Source organism: Channa argus, chromosome 22 (genome assembly GCF_033026475.1).
Source record: "Channa argus isolate prfri chromosome 22, Channa argus male v1.0, whole genome shotgun sequence".
NCBI lineage: Eukaryota > Metazoa > Chordata > Actinopteri > Anabantiformes > Channidae > Channa > Channa argus.
This window is the reverse complement of record NC_090218.1, coordinates 9,240,121-9,260,482: the sequence shown is the minus strand read 5'-3', so window position 1 is coordinate 9,260,482 and position 20,362 is coordinate 9,240,121. Positions and strand designations below refer to the sequence as shown.

The 20,362-nt window shown below is 42.4% G+C and overlaps 1 protein-coding gene across 4 annotated transcripts in view; it reads left to right on the top strand.

The window, feature by feature from the left end:
* Positions 1–3,289: 3,289 nt before the first annotated feature.
* Positions 3,290–20,362, top strand: part of dpysl3 (dihydropyrimidinase like 3) — a 34,825-nt gene continuing 17,752 nt past the window's right edge. For 2 of the 4 annotated variants that reach the window (XM_067491878.1, XM_067491877.1), the window contains exons 1-4: positions 3,290–3,676; positions 17,276–17,364; positions 18,495–18,679; positions 20,094–20,258. In XM_067491878.1, the coding sequence (XP_067347979.1) occupies positions 3,305–3,676; positions 17,276–17,364; positions 18,495–18,679; positions 20,094–20,258 (811 nt within the window). In that variant the 5' untranslated portion in view covers positions 3,290–3,304. Of the gene's footprint in view, positions 3,677–8,770; positions 8,976–17,275; positions 17,365–18,494; positions 18,680–20,093; positions 20,259–20,362 lie in introns of those variants that run through there. The other 2 variants (XM_067491880.1, XM_067491879.1) reach the window with 2 other exon arrangements.

The window sequence follows — 20,362 nt, the reverse complement described above, 5'->3', positions numbered from 1 at the left end:
CTCACTCGCCGTAAGGCCTTTTGTGCCAAATCCATGAAGCCTATTGCGTGTGATAAGTCTGTCTTATCTGCTGTCAGTCCATCATGCCTGAATGAGCATTGCCACTGGAAACATGAGAGCTATTGTCTTGTGAAGGGGGGCACTCAGTTAACTAGCTGGCTTACCTTCCATCTACTTTTAATACGAAGATGGTTAAGCCAAAGCAATATCCTGTTTGTGATCATCTTGACAACAAGCTTTGTGTCCGAGGGTTGTGCATGTCGTCCAAATAGTGCAATGCCAAATTCTAGGCCTTTATGGAGACTATTTGCTTAAAAACACCAAAACCATAGAGATTCAGCTGGACCAAATGCAACAAAGCGCTCTGGTGACAGTTCTGTGGTTTGCAGCCATCATGACGTCACAGACCCTGAAAGCCAGACAGTGTGAGTTGATGGCTCCACTGCCTCCCAGTCAGTCTGGTCTGGCCTGACCACAGTGAGACAGGGTATAGTTTAAGACAAACACGCTCTGCATGAGCCTCTCAGCCCCGCCCTTTGCTCCCTCACACAATATCTCATTCTTTTCAAGTCAGCCGAACTGATTGCTAACAGCGTGTAAATGTGCGGCCCGGCTAAAACCCAAAGCCTGAGGGGGAAAATCTAAAGACTGATGTCACTTTACTTTCGTTTTGTCCAGCTTCTCTCTGCGTCATTTACTGCCTAAATACAAGTGTCATGTTGGAGGGAAGGAAGACAGCGCACACTCCACAGAATTACATTAGGCAGGAAATGTCCACAAACCTGGACGCTTTATAATCATGTTCATGTAAGCAGAAATTTCTGCTGGCCTGACAATGTGCTGCGCTAGATGCCAACAGAGCCACAAGAGCTGCAGCAGTGGTATTCAGCAAGGAATGTGTGGAAAAAAGCTGCTTATCATATTTTACTTTACTTCCGTATTCTGGAAAAATCTCCCTCTCTGTAGCATATGTTCTTTTCTTTCCCATATATTTCATATCTTGCGTTTCTGTGATTGTCAATAATAAAATGCAAATACTGTATGTGACAACTCCTATTAAACAAGACAGCAATATAAACACATTAAGCAGAGTTCAGATCAGAACAACTACAATCGCGTTGTTGACCTAATCAGTTCATCCTTGAGTCCTATGTGTTGCAAATGTAAAGAAATTCCTTGGCTTCCTTGGCTACAGCTGTTGTTGCTATGTAGATATAGTTGAAGCTACATATCAACTAACGATTCAAAGCAAAAACTCTGGTGGAAGTCATTTTCAATTTTGTAACATGCATGATAAAATATGTTTTTTCAATAAATTGCTTTACATCAAAGTACAGGTTGCTTTTCGAAAGCTGCACCTTGCTGCAGTTGGATGTTCCCTGACTTAGCAAATTTACAAAGACATTTTAAAACTGGTGTTATCACCAGTTATTTAAAAGTATGGTCGTCAACCGTGAGTCTGCCAGAGCTAAAATGACATAACTGCTGAGCCCAACGAAGCAACTTCATTTCAGTGATGACAACCTGTTAGATGAGACCTGAGGGTGCGTCCTGTTTGACTTTGCTGACTAACCTTGAGACTCTCTCTCTCAAAGCCCAAACACACACACACACACACACTCTTTTAGCACTTTAATGGGATGTGTTTCACCTAATCCAGCTGATGAGTTCACCTCACAGTGAAACCAAAGCCTCAGACAAACTGTTACAGGACATTTTTACTCAAAGTTATTTGTTACTCTTACCTGTATTGATTGTATGTGGGGGAAAAAAAGGAGGCTAGACCCCAGAACAGCAAAGAAGAAGCCTACAAACAAAAGGATTCTTTGAGATTACTGTGACCCCACTCAAACCCATGAAACATGCTGATGTGTTGCCGTTACATAACTGCATTCCCGACTCAGCAGTCTCTCCGTTTGAGGCCTTCTGCCTGAAAGCTGCGTGTCTCCCCTGCTGCTGACAAGATCCTGTCTCATTTGCGCTGGCGTAAGTACTAACCCTGCACTGTCACCGATGATGACCCAGACGAACACTATAACAAACATCAGCTCTATGCAAAATCTCAGTAGAACTGTTTCAAACTTTGGCCTCTTACAGGAAGAATATTTTGAAGAACCAGGCAGCAGAAACTGAAAACTGCAGTATGGTACAGGACACATGAACATCTACTGTAGATCGTCCTGAATCAGTCGGGTCAGTGTTTGTTAACATAAATACTAACTACTTTGAAACCAATTGGCCTGTGCAGGTACGATATGACAGGGTCTCACTATCTGCCCTCTGCTGAAACCTGGGATTCGTACTGTGAGCAAATGGCCAAAGGTTTAAGACGTCCAGTCGCTTAGGTTTCACTCCATATTATTTAGATCCACATAATCTGATTAACTAAAAATTGAAATTGAAATTTGCAGCCAAATTGTGTAACACGTCAGAACCTAGTTTTAAGAAGTGACATGTTTTAGTTTATTTTGCAGACATTATATTGGAGATACTAGTAAAACTTCTCCAATACTGGGCCCCGTACCACGTACAAAGTTGCTCTGTTTATGAAACACTGGTCACCGCCTGAACAAAGTGCAGTTTCCAATCTCGCAGGATTTCCTGCACTGTTGTGCGGATTTTCATACTAGAAACAACACGGTTTAGTACTTGTATCGGTACTCAATATCAGCGAGTGCCAAAATGTAAGTACTTGTACTTTTTCTGGGAAAAAGGAGGTCGGGACATCCTTAGATTTTACAGTATATTGCAAAGATTTGCAGGCTTGCGTGTATATTTTATTAGAATTAAACATTTATACAATGTTGCAACCAATTGTTTAACGGGAATGTGATTGAGTATAGGATAGAAAATAGTTTGAACAGCCAAAATTAATAACAATAATAATACATTCAGTGAAAACACAGAATGATAACGGCCATCAGAAACAGAGAAAATTATACATATTTACAGTTTTGCCTTTTGTCCTTTAAAAAAGACTTTGACTAGTAACTAATACTTTTTATATTGGCTCTAACGAATATTTGGCCCTGGGCGTGTTAGGAGCTAAATGCTTAAAAGTTTAATTTAAATCACAAACTCAAATGATAGAAAGAACTATTTGTCCACAACGATGCGCTTTCCAATTACTTTACTTCCAACATGTGTCACAAACCTTTACGCACCTCTGCCTCTAACTCAACTCCTGCCAACCGCTGGCTTCCTCGCAGCTCCACACACACACACACGCACACGCACACGCAGGCACACACCGCTTCAGCACCAGTTTCACCGTCTTTCCCGGTCACTCGTGCAGGGCTCCACCATGGCAGATCGCAGGGGAAACCGGGACAAGGCAGAAGACGACCTGCCGGTTTATCTCGCCCGACCCGGCACGGCCGACCAGGTACCTCGGCAGAAACACGGCGGCTTGTTTTGCAGCGTCGAGGGCGCATTTGAGAGTAAAACCATAGACTTTGATGCCCTGAGCGTTGGGCAGAGGGGCGCCCGCACCCCGAGGACCATCAAACGAGAGGGCGGCCAGGTGGCGACCGACAGGAGCCCGGTGGGGGACAACAAGAGCTCCCCAGCTGTGGAAAGTCTCACAGCGGCCGCGCGACAAGGAAAAGGCGCGTCTCAGGTGGAGGCGACAGGCGGCGGCGGTAAAGAAGTGCTGCAGAACCTGGGAGATGAAAAGGTACCTGGAAGTTTGGTGTCGGCAGACTGCAGACTCAGAAATGCTGCTGTGAACCTGTGGTGCTCACCTACATGCACTTTAGTTAGTGTCCAAATTCTGTTTGTCATCCTCATGTGGGGTGATTCTGCACAACGAATTATGCAGGTAAACCGGATCTCAGAGCTTTGCTGAGATGATTTAACGGCACAAGACAAACAATAGAGCTACATCATGATGCTAAAACTACTAAAAATATGTGTTGTGAACACATATAGTTACATATTGAGGCGCCATTTTTGCTATTGTTTTGCCACCAGTTGGGCCATTAAGCTGCAACCAATGACCTCAGCAATAAACGCACAGTTGATTTGTGTGTGTTTGTGTTATGGTCAGAGATATTAAGAAAAACACCAACTGCAAACAGTTAAAAACATGGGCAACAATCCATTGGTGACCAGTGCCCCTTAGTTGTGTTTTTGTGAAAAATGTCACCAAGTGCATCCTTCAGCAGAAGCAGCCTAATGGGAGTCGTTCAGACGCATATGTTTTAAATGATGTTACATTGAAACAGTTAAAATGCAGCCAGTAATATTGTGGGGCTGACTGATGTCTCAATAGGTGCATTTGCATTGGAAACTGTTTCATCCACTTCGTAGGAAGTGCAATAGTTCGAGGGGCTGTATGATATGTTGAAGAAAAAACTATTGCACATGTTTTGACCCACTGAGAGAAAAGTTTCTAATGTGTTCAAAGTGTTCGCAGTGTATTTTCAGGTGGTTGCAGTAGTGTTTTTGGTGGATGTTTGCGATGGTTGCTAGACTGAATTTTTCAGCGGCTGTCGTTTTATTATGGAACGTCTGGCTATGTGGAAGAAACAGAAAGACAGAAGCATGGTTGCTTAGATATTAAAATTGTAAGACTTCATAAAAGAGCAGGATGAGCCTCTCTTACTGCCGCGTTTCTCCAAGGGCTTAAAGGTCGCTGGTAGGGACTTATTCACGTGTTGACATGCAATTGTAACCCTCCACCCTAATTGGATAAAGATCTTCTTTCTGCGGGAACAAAGAGTGAAATTGACATTAAAAGCTCTGTAAGATATTAAATCTGTGTGAGCCAGTTTTGTGTTTTGGACCTTAACCGTGTTTACACCCCAACCACTAGTGGGTGCTGTGTTGTTGTAGACAGCAAAGTATTTAGTGAATCCATTTACCTCATTGTGGCTGCTTAAGTTTCACGACTCTCAGCTCAACTTTGCAGTTTGTTTGTGCAAAACAAGAGCATCATACTTCACTGCTGTTGAGCAGAACAGGACAACTTCTAGCTAACAACTATTTTATGTTTGCTTTCCACCCTTTGAGCCTTGAGTCACGCAGTTTCTTTCTCTTCAGTAGTTGAATGGCACCCGAGAACTAGTGCTACTGTTTACAATATCTCCATAAACTGATCAAATTTCCCTTTTCGGTCGTTGATTTTCTCGAATAGTGGTCGTATTTTGCTCTACATTTGAATGAAAACTCCCAAGTCAGCCTTAGCAATACCAGTACTCTGAAACTGCAGTAGCTAAATGGAATTCAGCCTTCATTAAAGTGGTTATTTACACATGTTATTTTCTTTTTGTGGCGTCTTTGTGGTAAGTAGGCCATGCGACACTAGGGAGTGATAAAAGCTGGTTTTTGAAAGACGCACAACAAAATTCACACTGCACATTTGCACTGTTTTGACTCCAAATGTGGACAGAACAACGGGAGAACACACATGTTTGCTTCTTCTAATGCATCAGCCTGAGATCACTTTCTGGGCACTAAAACTGATGATTCATGTCTCTTCGGGTTTTTTCTGGCTTCGGCACATAAACACAAATCACTTTGGCTCAGAGAGGAAAGAAGCCATTAGACAAAATTAGGATGATTACTAGTCAGTCGTGGCAGCGCTGGACACGTTATGGCTCACACAGTTCATCTAAAGTGTGAAAGAGGCAGAAGGATTTTAGGAGGAGCAGGAAAGAAATAATTTTCATAGTGTGTGTTGCAGAGGACAACAGTGCTAATGAGGACGTAAATATTTTCTCTTGATTACGATAATGGGGTTGAGTCGTGTGTTTGCACTGTGTTCTTGAATTAGGAAACTGTCTTTTCAGTACATTTTTAGACCATCTTTGAATTTCTTTTAAAAAGCAACATTTCCTGAGATGATATTTCTCTGGGAAGAATTAGTCAGCACCGGTGATGTGAGCTTCACTTTGTCCTCATCCTTTATGCTTCAGTGATTCCTGTGCTTCTCGGACAGACAGTTTGGGACACTAATCCTCACCAACCAGTCTGTATCTGCGCTGTATTTCTGTGATTCAGTGCTCACTTTTTTTCTGGTAAAATGTTTTATGTCTCTGTCTGTCGTTAGTACTTTATTACTCTAAGTGTGAAAATGTGGCAGCCAGTTTTCCCCCTTGTGGTCCGACACTGAACTGCAGCATTGGAACAGATGATTCAGCAGAGACTTTAAATTTGTATTTTTTTATTGTTTATTCTTTCTTTACAAAGTGTTGGAGGGAATCAGACTGACAGCCGAGACAGAGCCATGCTTGTCTTCCTCAAATGAACTACACTTGTACATTCCGGACGCCAATTACACTTTACAAGTTGCCCGATTTTTAAGTTTATAAAGGGAGCAATCAGGGTCTGGTTTGGGGAGGACCTCCTACTGTATCTTTTTACGTGCATGCTGAAAATGAGCATTTTACTTTACATTTAAAGTGAAAACATAAGTATAATAAACAGTACATGTCCACATATCCACTGAGATGTTTACACTCATCCATATGCACAAATGAACTGGAATAAATGTATGTGAGGGGCTTAGGTACAGGTACAAATGATGGAGAAATGTTTCAGGCCTGTTGTTGTTGTTGCTGCTCCTGGTGTCCTATTAAAGACACCAGGAGAGAAAAAGAAAAAGACACAGTTTTTGTGTCCAGTTCTTAAAGGTTCACTCCACCAATTTGATACAGTGGAGTGCAAAACTCGTCATCCCAAAAATGCTGTCATAAAAGCATTTAAAGCACGTTTGTTCTCTCATTATCAGAGGTAACAACGATGGTCAAGGTCAGTCAAGTGAAAGTTTTTTTTAATACTTGTATGTCCTTCCTTCGCATTTTTAACCTCCTCCAACCTCTTCAGGTACCCTGCGAGCAGCAGTTATATCCTTTCAGGTGTAGCAGATTCAATGATTTTTGTGTTGGGAGACTGGTGAGGTCATGGTAAAACATTCACCTTGTTCTTTTTAAACCACTCCGGAGTTGACTTTGCTTTATGCTTTGGATTTACCCAGAGGGACTTTTCAAAGCATTAAATGCATCCATCCACCAGTGTTACAGTGACTCTTTTTCCTTTGCCTAGTAATTGTACATGGGCCCAGCTAGTAAACATGATCGTGCTGATGGGTAGAAGTGAAGTTTGTCTTTTATCATGATTGCTGGCTATTAAAGCAGAGCTTTACCAGTTTCCGATTCCATATTGGAGCCACCAAAGGTGCGTAATTCGGCTGGTACAGCTTTGCCGACCTGATGGAGTCTTTTCTGCATCCTTGATCTGTCTGCCCCATGTCTGTCTGTCAGTGTCAGCTGGTTAATGTGGTCTGCAGAGGAGACAGGCCGGCAAAAGTGTGTTGTTGATGCATTCTTCAAAGCCTGGGAATGCTGAGGTAATGCTTTACTGCCTCACTGCCATGAAAGGACATGTCAGCATGCAGGCACTGTGTCCTCAACCAAGGAAAACAACCAGGGGCTATCTCCTCATTATCTACAGTATTTGTAATTTACAGTAAGGTACTGGCTCAGATACTAGTTTTGACAATAAATATAAAATGTATTGTTTATATTTTTATTACTTCACAACTAACATATATGTGTATGATCCCAATAATACAGTTTTAGATAGGCACTAAAAATTACACTAAAAGTATTTAAAATCGAGGCCTAAGTTTGATCATTCACAAGGGTAAGTAAGAATAACAATTTGGTAAATTTTTATCTTTTATCTTCAATCTATCAGGTTGAAGACCAAGTTGTCCACAAGGTCGGTGGTTCAAACCCCAGCTCCTCCATTTAGACATTGAAGCCCAAGTTGCTTCTGGGTTTGTGTCGTTCACTTTTAAGTTGTTTTATTTACTAAATGCAAATGGGAAAAAAATAAAACCAGATGACAAAAATCTTTACTAGATTTACTAGATTACGTTAGCAGCTAAAATATCAATGAAACCAACACAACGTGGTTGTGTTATGGTATCAAGCACAATGTTATTTCTTTTTTCTTTTTGTCATTACACATAGTATACAAATAAATCACAAATATGTTTTCTGCAAAGCTATGAAAACTCCAGTATGTATGAAATAACACTGTGATTTTTCAGTTTTTCAGAAACAAACATATTTGCTGGTCAGTCTCAGAACCTCATTATTGGTGCATTAGTGGTGAAGAGGGGAGTGGTGAAGGAAATGACTGGTGGTCTTTAGGGGTGGCTCCCCTTCAGACTCAAACAATAGAGACACATGGCTGGGTGGGGACATGGAGAGAGTGGGGGTAGTGTGTGTGTGTGTGTGTGTGTGTGTCGGTGTGGGGTGAGGAGACATTTGGGGGCTGTATGTGACAGACAGCTGCTGCACCATTTTGCTCCTCCTCTGTGTTCATAAAAAGAAACACTGAAATCTGTAGCTATCTGTACACTTAAAACTCTTTACATACACAATACAGATTTTTTATTTAGTTTAATAATTTACACAAAATGGCCATGAATTTAAATATACTATACTAGGTCTATAATATACTACAAACTGGTCTATTCGTGTTGATGTCTGTAATGTGAACAACAATAATGATGGTGATTTAAATGCTGCAGGGTATAGATTCAGACTTTTTCTTGTTCCAAATGGAAGTTCGGTGCAGCACATTACGCTCCAATCAAAAATGACTGATTGGATCATTCTCCTCTGATCAATTTATCCACTGTATAAATGCTGCATTCGTGTAATGACCAGCTGCTCCACTGCGCCCTCCGGTGGACGATTGTGACACTGCTCCTTTCCACATGAGCCCATTGAGGGAGGGGCCGCGGTGTCTGAGGGAGAGACGCTCCTGTAGCACTCTGCGAGGCACTTTACATCGCACTGACTGAGGGGTGACCATTCCCTGAAGCTCCCACCCAGGCGAGGCCCTTCTGCAGCATCCGTAAAGAAGGATTTTTTTTTTAAAGAAAAAAGCTTGATTTCGGAGCTGAAAGTGAAAGAAAAATGTCTTATCAAGGAAAAAAGAACATCCCAAAGATCACAGTGAGTAACAAAGCTCTTTATGCTTCACTGGCTGCGGGAACTTTAAGACCCGCTTTTGCAAATCACTGCGTTGTTGCTGCTGCTGCTGCTGCGCTGCGGTGATGCATCATAAACATATGTGCAGCCATTCTGGGCTTGTGAATTTTCTTCCTATTGTCAGATCTGACTGCAGTCCAAGCCGCCGGAAAAAAAAATGCGCACGATGAAATGGCATGACTGGCTGCCATAGTGACAGCCAGGCAGGGAGATAAGGCGTTTTCTTAAAGGTGTCCTGCATCTCCTTTGTTGCGGGGCTCCATGCGCACCGGCTCGCCCATAAAAACCATTTCTGCAGCGAGATCTGAGATTATGTTGACGCCGTAGGACCTTAGTAATCAAACCACTTTTAAATGTACGTTTGTAGTAAGAAGTTAGTAATGTTTGATGTATCACTATGCTTTACAGGACGTTATTTGAACAAACCTTTTGCTGTTTTTCTCTAAGAATGAACCACGTTTGACTTAAATCAAGTGATTTGGACACAATGCATTCAACCCTTTTCTTGTTGGAGATTATTTAGGGCCTCATTAATCTCTCATATGGGAGTCTAGCCCACAGTAATCTCATTTTCAATCGGATTTATCCCCTTTTAATTGTTTTTTATAAAATTTTTTTTAAAGCGTTCTGGTGAATATTATAGTTTCGCCATATTGTTATTACTTGGAAAATATTTGAAGAGAAGTGAGTTGTGTAAATCTTCTTCTAATTTTTTTCTTGCAAATCAGCTCTTTGTTTCCACAAAGGGTCGCAATAATTTAATGTTAAGAAATGGATCTGTCTGTGTAGACTACAGACATGGGCTTCTGTTCATGTTGCAGCCTGGTGCAGGGGACAGTGAGAGGCAGAGGAGAAAAGAAGAGGTGGGGGGGAGACACACGCCCATTTGTAATGAGCCGTCATGAGGCAGGAGAAAAAGAGCGATTCGGGCTCATGTCAGAGCATCTAGGGTGGAGGCTGAATTCAGGGAAGGCCATTCAACTGGACGCTGGTGTGTGTGTGTGTGTGTGAGAGAGAGAGAGAGAGCCCAAAATGCCTGCCTTCAAGTTTGTATTGTTGCAGCTCAGGCTGCAGTCAGGGGTGTGTTGCCCAGCTGTAGGAGACACAGCTTTTGTCCTCTTCTCAGTTGATACTACAGCAAAGGGGGTATTTGTGGGAAGTACCTGTATTTGAGCTGCTCCTTGATACCATTACACTCTCACTCTCCTGAATGTCTCTGTAATATAATGAGGTGGGCCTGGATTTACCAAGTCTTTTGAAAGTGACCAACCTTCTGCAAAGAGGGCGAGTGGTTGTTTAATGGATTGTTAATCCTGCACAATACACGTGTCAAACGCGCAGCACTTGACTCACCAAGTTAGGATCAGATCAGTTCAATATCTTCACATACTGGAAAGGACACGCGAAACTACTATTTTCAGTTCAGCCTGAAATAGTTGTAATTCCCAAAGATGCAGCAGCTACCACAGTCTACAGTATCTTCGCGATGTCCTTGACCCAGAGCAGTGATAAGGTGGCTTCATTTTAAGTCATTTGAAACGTGATGTAATGTCTGACTGAACCACCGGGGGAAGCTCACATATACTGTTAAGCACAAACGAAAAAAATCTGATCAGACGAATTTCACCCTGTTATATTTAATGATATAGTCAACACAACACAACAATTCTGCACAATGAAGACTGAATTATGACAACAATGGCAACTTCTGTGTAGAGAAACAGTTAACACAGTTAAAGGCCACTAGAAAATGGGCATAAGTAGCATCGAGACAGACTGATGTCATTATTTCTACTCAAATAAAAACCAAGACCAACAATAACTTGACCTTTTAACAAGTGTCGCTCTGTTACCACAATGTAATAAAGCTTATTCCTCTTCACGTCATGAATCTCCATTGGGATCGGTGTCATGGTGCTTCATTAAAATGAGCGTGTAATTTAGAGGAGGCACCAAGTCCAATAGTGGAAATAGTTCCTAACAAACACAGACAGAATTTACTCCATTTGGGTAAAGTCTCTAATAAACTACAGTTGCCATGTTTTGGTTTAGGATCTATGCAGTCAGTCAGAACCAATATGAATGAATTAAAAAACAAAAAGTATGCAGGTGACACATTTTTAACCACTGTAGCAGGCTGGACGCATACCAAGATGGCGCCCCTTCTTTTATCATCATATTCTCTATAGGCAAGCGAGAGACATGTGAACGTCTTGAGAGATGGGACTTCATGGAACAAAATCAAACCCTGACCCAAACCGTCTGAGCCGCTGTGTAATTAGAACTCTGTAATGTTGGTGGCACCGGCCCGAGAGCAGCTACCTTCTGAAAATCAAATGTTGGGCTCGAAGATTCAAAAAGTGCTTATGAAAAGTTTGCAGCTTCCTCCATCAAAGCAGACAGATGACGCCATAGACTCACAGAGTATAAAGGTACATAGTTACACAGACGTAACTTAAATCCTTATGTGGCTCTATCGCCCTCCCAGACTTTTTTCCTCTTTATTTCCATTCCTGTCCAGTCTACTCCAGCTGTTTCCTCACATCTCCTCCCTGCCAGAGTGGCTCTGTCAGATTTCTAGGTGTGGCCCTCCCCTTCCCTCACACCCTCTCACAGCAGCCTCAGTGTTGTTCCAGGGTGCTACATGTCATCAGTAATCCCCTCCAGCTGGAATGAGCATCTGTGGGCATGAGACAGACGGGCAGCTGTGCGCCGCCAAGTGAAACCCGTTCCCCGTGTTGACGCACCGCAAAGCAGCGCTCTGCCACACCAGAGGATGCCAACGCCAAAAAACCTGGCTGCAGCAAAGTGGGCTTGAGTGCAAACAAAATTCCCAGTGGCCACCCAGACATCGCCATGACGACCAGCATACAGTTGCGAAGGCAGGAAAACACAACCCCTGTTCGGCTTGTTGTGCGGGGGCGTGATTTGACACATATAATTTTGGTCGCACACACACACATTCTCAAAAGTTGTAACTCTGGCATTTTGTAATTCAACCTGTCGGGCCCAATCAGATGCAGACTGTTTTTTTTTTCGTCGCCATGGTTACGCTGCTGCCTATCACAAGATCAACATTCCAGACAGTCAGGATTTCTCTATGACCATGGCTGGCAGGAGCCTCCACAATTAATTTAGATTGATAACTCTCATTGTTTTCACTTTTCCAGAATGTGAAAAGAAAAAAATCCTCTGCAGTTTTGGGTAAAGTGTAAATATTTTTGCTCGCTAGGCAACAGGGCTGCAACAGAGGCCCTGGTGCACATTCAGGATGACTTCCCTCTTCCACTGGTTCCTGCTTGCTTCCCTGCTCTGCCCCTCCCCACACTGTGCACCAGGCTCTCTGTCACAGATAATGGAGGTCTTTTCTAATATCCCCTCAGACGCCTCAGCCTGCTTTGTAGCTCTGGACTTTTCCAGGACCCTCCCCACTTATTATGAACTGTGGAGAGGCTATATGCCTCCCAGGTTATGAGCGCTACTTCATCCAGTCTGGTGGAAGTGGAAAAAAGTTGTCAGTGTATATCGTAGTAGTAAAAGAACAACATCCTGCAGTCTGTTTTTTTTTTTTTTTTTTTTTTTTTGATTACTTCTGGCTTGTGTAACACAAAATGACAGTTTCCTGTGCAGAGAGGTGTGTTATTTTTGGTGCTTTGTGTGACAAGATATTTTTTCCTGCCTGAACTTTACACTTACTTTGTTGCCATGAATTTATGAGATGAGCTTGTCAGTAATAGTGGGAAAGATGCAACTGAGAAGGACAAAATGGTTTTGATTTTTCTTTTTTTGGCTCCTCAGATGAATAAAGCAGGAGGAAGTTGTAGATTTGTAACTTTCACTTGATCTGTGAGGATCATTCATAGACACAAGTCAGTGTGTACATGTGTTGGATTTCAGCACGTTGGGATTTGTCTTTGTGTTGTAATGTTTCATACTGCTTGTGTTAAAGATAATCCTCCTCCAACTGTCCTAATTTGTTAATTCTAAAAGCTGAAATCCTGTGCCATGACCCTAACCCTCCTCTGTTTACCCAGTGCCAAAGTGTTGAGAGCAGGTCACAGTTAGCCGCGCAGAGATACAATGATCAAACCCACATATGGAAGTAAAGGTGGGTAAGACTGGTTTGGGATTGCTGAGCCATGAAAATCCCTATCCGTGTAAATCCACGTTTAGATCAACTGGAAAGGTTTGTGACTCGCTTTACTGGATCTCTGCTGATACAATTTTGAAGTCCCAATTTGTGCTACGCAGTTGACAGTATTGCAGACCATTCAAGTCATTTTAAACGATGCAAAATCTCCATCACCACAGTGGAGAAATGTCAGAAATGAGGAGCGTTTTCTTGTTCTACCAACATTGTGTGAATGCAGAACGATCTCTGTATACACAATCTCTGATTATCACAAATAAACTCAAACTGCATGGTCCATTAGTCAAATTTGTGCACAACGCCTTGTTGCCAACAAAAATATGTGGCTCATACAATCGCTTATATGTGACATCACTGACGAGTTAGACCGAAAGGAAACACAAATGTCTTTCACATTCTTGTGTTTTCGCGTACATTTGGACGGGGGTTACTAAATATAATGTAACAATGGCGCCTATAGAAATCCATCCTGTGACCCAGAAATACATTTAGGAAAAAAGTTACATATTTTCGCTTTAACCTCCATACTTCTAACATGTGTGTAACAACAAGTAAATACCAGTCGGTTCAGTTAGGATGTGAATACGTGTTGTACTGACAGCTCCATGAGGCATTATTACACAGTATTTACTCTTCTTTCTCATCAAGACTTAATTGGATTTACGTCTGCCACTGATTCCAGACCATCAAACAAACTACACCACTGCCAAAGCCAGGCAACAGCATTGTAATACTTCATCTAAATGTGGATGGCTCTGTTTCTTTTTTTAACCACACAATAAGCGCAGACAAACTAAAAACGAGCATTATATCGTATCCCTTTAAATTATTGTAGTAGTGGAAAAAATGACATACTGGCATCTACCAACTACGTCATTGTGGTAACACCAGGAAATACGTTGTCATATTTACCAGTACATTTTTAAGGCTAACATTTCGCTGTTTGATTGACTAGAGTATAACAACCGGTGGCTTTCTGTTTATAAAAAGACCCACGATAAACGTAAATTCGCATTCATGAATTGTGATCAGTGTTCTTGACCCTACTGTCTCAGATTATGTGCCTTAAAAAGGACTGACAGCTCGGTCGCACATACGGCCAAACAGTACCACCACATAGGTTTAAGTTACATGTTCAGTGACATTTTGGACATGGTCTGCTGCGGCATGATTTTGCATGAGGATTTGTGTTGCTGACATTAAGTCATTTGTCGTCAATCGCCACCTATATGAAGTTTTTGACTGGCAGACGCAGCAACTGAGGGTTACAGAAATCAGCAGACTCATAGAGGCTGGAAAGCAACGGGAATGGAAAGCTATTGATTGTCAAATGGCAGTGGAAGAGAGTGAGCAGTGTGTGTGTGTGAGAGAGAGAGACAGAGAGAGAGAGAGTGAGAGAGTGAGAGAAAGGCCGCTAATATAATTTAGTAAGTGCGGGCACACCCATTGCTGCACTGTGATAAATCAGATAAAAACTCTTTGGGAATGGGAACAGGTCGGTACTGCTCAGCCGTACTTCATCATTACTGTATTATAACTGGAACTGGTTTTTCCGTCGTTTGTGATGTAAATATTTTATATTTCAGAAAATGTTAGAAAATAGATGTCCGTCACTTTTTTCTGTCGCCTGGAAACATTTCCACGACAGTTGTCTACTACGGTGCTGCACCTGTGTTGTCAAGTTGATGAAGTTGTTTTTGTGTATTGTCAATTTGCAGTGCGATGAGCTCTAAGGAATGCGGTTCTTTTCAGATATAAACATATAAATATGTTAACATTTCTGCGCATTAAAATTGTTCATTTACCAAACAGTATCATTTAGAGTGACATATTTGCATTTCACTCATTCGCCAGCTTTTTACACTAATCAGCTATTTAGACGAAATTGTTCACTTTCTGGAGAAAAGAAATTGTCAGCGGAGGACGTCTGAGAAGCTGAAAACAAAATGTGGACAAATACAATTAATGTAATTCAAACGCCCATTAGCTGCTACTGTGAGTAGGTGCTGATTTGCATTATGTTTACTTTTAATTTTCAGGCAGAGTATTACACAGCAGTATTTCTGTGAAAGAGGTCAAATAAAGTGATGCACTCCACATTCACGGGCTACATTAGAACGTCCGGGGTGATGAAGCACATAATTAGTGTTCTACTGTGGAACCAACTGTATCTGAGCTGATGAGTGACAGTTTTAGGGCAGCGTGTTCTGCAGTATGATCTATGCTATTGAGGCCATTGATGATAGTGTTTTCTCGGGGTGTGGTTGTCTGGGAAGACTCTGGGCTTTGGTTCACACTACTCCATCATCATCACCATCACACACACACACACACACACACACACACAAACATGAGAATGCTCATATTGAGTGCTCTGTAAGCTCAGCAGATATTTTGCTTGTGTTATTTAAGCTGCATACAAATCCATGTTTTGCTTTTTCCTCCTTTTCTGTTGTGTGAGGGAGTGGCTGCAGTTCAGTACAATGATGAAACTGTGGGTCCAAAGCCAGGGGTGTAAATTACTTCACACATGTGCTGATGGGAGAATGCGGAAGTCTGTTCCTCATAAAAGGGTGAAGAACCGAGTCTTACTATTTTACAGTGGGACTGTGAATGTATTATTAAGGTTATAGCCTGCTATTTAACATATTTTACAGAAGAAATTGCTTGTTCTGCAGCTGTGTTTACAATTATATTTATTTGTTGAAATGGGAATATAAAAATGTCTGTTTTCCCATGTCTTCAAAAAAAAAAACAAGGTCAACAACAAGGATAACAACAATGTTATACAAGATGAAGAAACGCCACAAAGAAGACAATGTCGAATATATTAATGAACAATGAATCCATCCAAATAACACAAATCTCTACGTGACAGGCCTAATCCAACATCACCAACCGCTCCCCTCTAATCACGTAGCCCTCCCTCCTCATACTGTAGCTCCCTGAGTTGTACCCTCAGCCAGTTACAGCATCCAATAGATCCAATAGCAGAAACAGACTCCCAGTCTCCTCTTCTCCCTGCAGTCACCATGGCAACGAGCTACCAGAGCCAGACCTCGGTGCAGCGGCGGCAGCAGATTCAATGTCTGACTGTGGCGTCATGGCGACGCCCAGATCAGACCATATTACAGGATGCAAGGTTGATGTGATTTAGTGCCGCAAATTGAGGATGCGTGAATGTTATTTTACTCGTGCAGGTTAAAAATATTGTCCGTCAACAAACGATGAGTTATCAATATTCGCAGTTGGATTTGATCTGTTAGATAAGTGGGTTACACTGAGAAAATAGCACAGTTAGTGTTGTTGTGTAACAAAATCTGGATAAACATGGTACAGATGTTAATCCATGATCAGTCCTTAAGAGCAGCTTCAGTTCTGCTTCCAGCAGCAAACTGTCATCCTCCCAAATGTCACCCCTCTGTGGTTTTACTGCAGGGGAATAGAAGTCACAGTGAAGCTTCTTTCTTTATCTTAAAGGACAACTTCACTGATATTTAACTTGGTTCCTTTGGTTCTTGTTTATTGCCTCTTTTTACAACCCTTCACGGCTGCAGAATATTAGCTTTCTGAAGAAAGCGAGCGACAGTAGAAGGCAGCTACCATGGTGGCAGTGATGAAGACTGTCCCTTGGACATTGTGCATTAGGTAAAGTTTTACATTTATGCATGCACACTGGCATCACAGGAGAAAAAGCCTCACATGCATTGTGTAGGGTTATACAGCCACAGCATCAGTGAGTGAATATAGGTTGCCAGCACAGGGAATGGAACCACTTTGCTGCACAGGACCACAGGGAAAGCTAAGGGTCCATAGCTAGTGTGTGAGTGTGTGGTGTGTTCACACGGGACAAGAGTGACAAACATGAGTTCCCAGCCATGAATGAATGCATGAATGAAGCATTGTTGATGTCCTCTGAGCAGAAGACAGATATAATGTAATATAACTACAGAGAAATACTATGAAGAGGCATTGTGCAATTCCAAATGTAGTCCAGACGTGATCTGGCCGATATTGCTCCAGTGAGACACTGCAAACCATGAAGGAAGATGCACTGAAACAAAACATTTCCTTTTATCCCCTCTCTCCCTCCCTCCCATTTTTCTTTCTGCAGAGTGACCGGCTTCTGATCAAAGGCGGGAGGATTGTGAACGATGACCAGTCCTTCTTTGCTGATGTCTACATGGAGGATGGCCTCATTAAGTAAGTCCTCATTTCTGCGCTGCTCTTTTCTGTTCCCATTCGCTTTCATCCCTCCCTCTTTAGTCTCGCCACCCATTTACTGTTTTTGAGTCAAGACAGCTGGATCTCGGTCTCTCCTTCACATTTAGCTCGACCTTTCTAATGAGAGTGCAGGTCACTGTTGCAGGCATTAAGATATTTGGGGCAATAATACTTTGAGCAAGACATCCTGACCATTCCATCAATAGGATCAAAGTAGGGGCAAAGGTGAACAAGCCTCCCACTTTGAGAAATGGCAGAAAAAAAATCCCAAACTGTTTAACTAAAAGTAAACACAGATATTGTTTAGCTGGAAAACTCCTCATAACCAATCACCACAGTGGACAAAAATGTGAAGGTAACAGCTTCTGATTTGTCTGCATTTTTGCACAGCAACATGCAAACTAGTGCAGGTCTCTCAACAAAATGATAACATGTTAAGCAGCATCCTAAACGTTGACAGGTATTACTGGTCTCATAGTAAAAGTTTTGACCATGAGACAGATGAGTAGTACTTGTCAGTGTTATCAGCTCTTCCTCCAGTGTGGCTGATTTCCTCTTTCTCGCTCTGCCTGAATCGGTATGTCTCCATCCCCCCCCCCCCCCCCCAATTGATTTTCAGTGAGGCACACACAGAAAGTCTGGGGTTGCATAATAACCAACTTGATGCCTGCTGGACCATTGGGCTCTTGGCAAATTCAGTGACCCTGGCCCCTGCCTGTCTGCCTGTCTGTCTCGTCCCCTCTATAAAGTCTGTTGGGGCAGATTAAAGTTAGCTGCCTTTGTTTTGGGGTCAGTTTTAAGGTTTTTTTTGCTCATGATTTCAGTGCATTAGAAATACAGGTTTCAGTAGATAAACGCTAAAAGTACAATTTCAAAAATCTTTCCCAGCTGCCACTTGTTTTGTTTGTAGCTTTGTTCTCAAGCAAGTTCAGAATTCTGACTTTTACATACATTTCAGTCGGATAGAGAAATGTCCTGCATGTGAGTGTGTAGCTACCAATGCTAATTTAGTGACATCTCTGATTTTACAATCCGGCCCAGGATAAAACGAAACACTATTTTCTGCTACAATCCTACCACATCTGACAGCGTAATCCGTCTCCCAACAGGCAAATTGGCGACAACCTGATCGTGCCTGGCGGTGTGAAGACCATCGAGGCCAATGGGAAGATGGTGGTGCCCGGCGGCATTGACATCCACACCCACTTCCAGATGCCGTACCGTGGAACCACAACTGTGGATGACTTTGCTCAGGGATCAAAGGCGGCTCTTGCTGGGGGCACGACCATGATCGGTAAGAGCTGGGGGAAAGGGCATTTTTTTTTTAGACAGAGGCTAAGGCTTAGATGAGTGGAGAAAATGCAGATGGGGGTGGTGTGGAGAAAAAGAGGAAGGGATGCCAAGTGGTTTTGGGCGGCTCTCCAAAAGAGGTCCACACAAAAGACTCAGTGTAAAAGGATAGAACTGATGGGGGGGCACAGAGTGAAGCTCTGCTCCCATGGAAGTAGAGCACCAGCCGTTGTCGTCATGCATGTCTACATACAGTATAGTAGTTTTCTATGGGTGTGCAGTTTGGACACAGATGCTAACGCAGCCAATAACTGGTAGATACCCCAGTCTCATTAATACTGTCAATGTCTTTTGAGCCAGCTCCTGCTCTGCCACCCGTCTCCCAGTGTCTCTCTGTGTTCGCTAACAGGCATGTTACTGTAGTAAACCCTATTCATGGGCTCCATTCACTGAGGGATTATATTCTAGCTAAAAGTGTATCAGTGTGTGTCCGTGCTAAATGTGTATTCTGTGCCCCAACATATAATGTGTCTGTATAGAAGTTGACCATGGTTTAGGGAAAAAAAGGTCAACAACAGTGTTTTGTTTTGTGACTGCTGTTTCCAGCTCTATCCTACTAACGTGCAAAGACCAGATAAGCAGATTGTGCCTTCTTTAATGAGATAAAGAAGCCAGTCAGGTGGCAGCCAGCAGGAGGCTTTATTTTATTACAGCTGAGTAAGATGGAGCGGGATTTTTTGGGTGCACAGTGATACTGTCGTGTACTGAGAGGATTTACTTTGACCATGAATAATTTTATGGAAAGCTGACACAAAAGAATGGGGCTATGGATTAGGGTGAGCATGTGCAATAAGAGTCCATGTGTATGCATTTGGTGATATTTGTATTTTTTATCTGCATGAGCATCATTCTCATTTGCTTGTTAGTTACTAAAAAGAAGCGCATCTGCTTCGTTATTGTTATAGATTCTTGTTAAACGGATAAAAACAGCCACTTTTCCCTATTAATCCAAAATCAATATTGCTAATAGAAATGTAAAAAGTAATGCACTGCCTGTTTGTGCCAATGCGAAACCTACTACACTGACCACGGTTACATAACTAGAAACACCGTTGAAGTGTCCGACAAGATTTTGAAGGACGCCCTCGCCCAGACAGAGATATTCAGAATGTAATGTGACAAGCAGGTCCCCAGTGGCTGAGCACTGCAGGAACTCAGACACACAACTCATTACGCAAGACAAAGAATAGGGGGAGAAAAGCAGCAAACACCAGCAGACATCACTCTGTTTTTGTCTTTCTGTGTGTGTGTGTGTGCGTGTGTGTGTAACCTTTTCTCCTTCTTTCTCTTCTAAAACCCATCCTACTTTCATCTTTTCATCCCTGTACCTTCTCCTCTCCCCCATCCGTCTCTCTTAGTGGACCATGTGATCCCGGAGCCTGGCAGCAGCCTGATGGAGGCCTATAACCAGTGGAGGCAGTGGGCCGATGAGAAGACCTGCTGCGACTACTCCCTCCACGTGGACATCACCCACTGGAACGACAGCGTAAAGCAGGAGGTGGACACCCTCATCAAGGAGAAAGGTACTGTAGGTCACCATGGCAGAATATGAGTGGTGTAACTTCTAATTTGAGAAAGTTATAGTGCTCTTAATTGAAAAAAAATATAGTGAATTTAGGATCTCGGG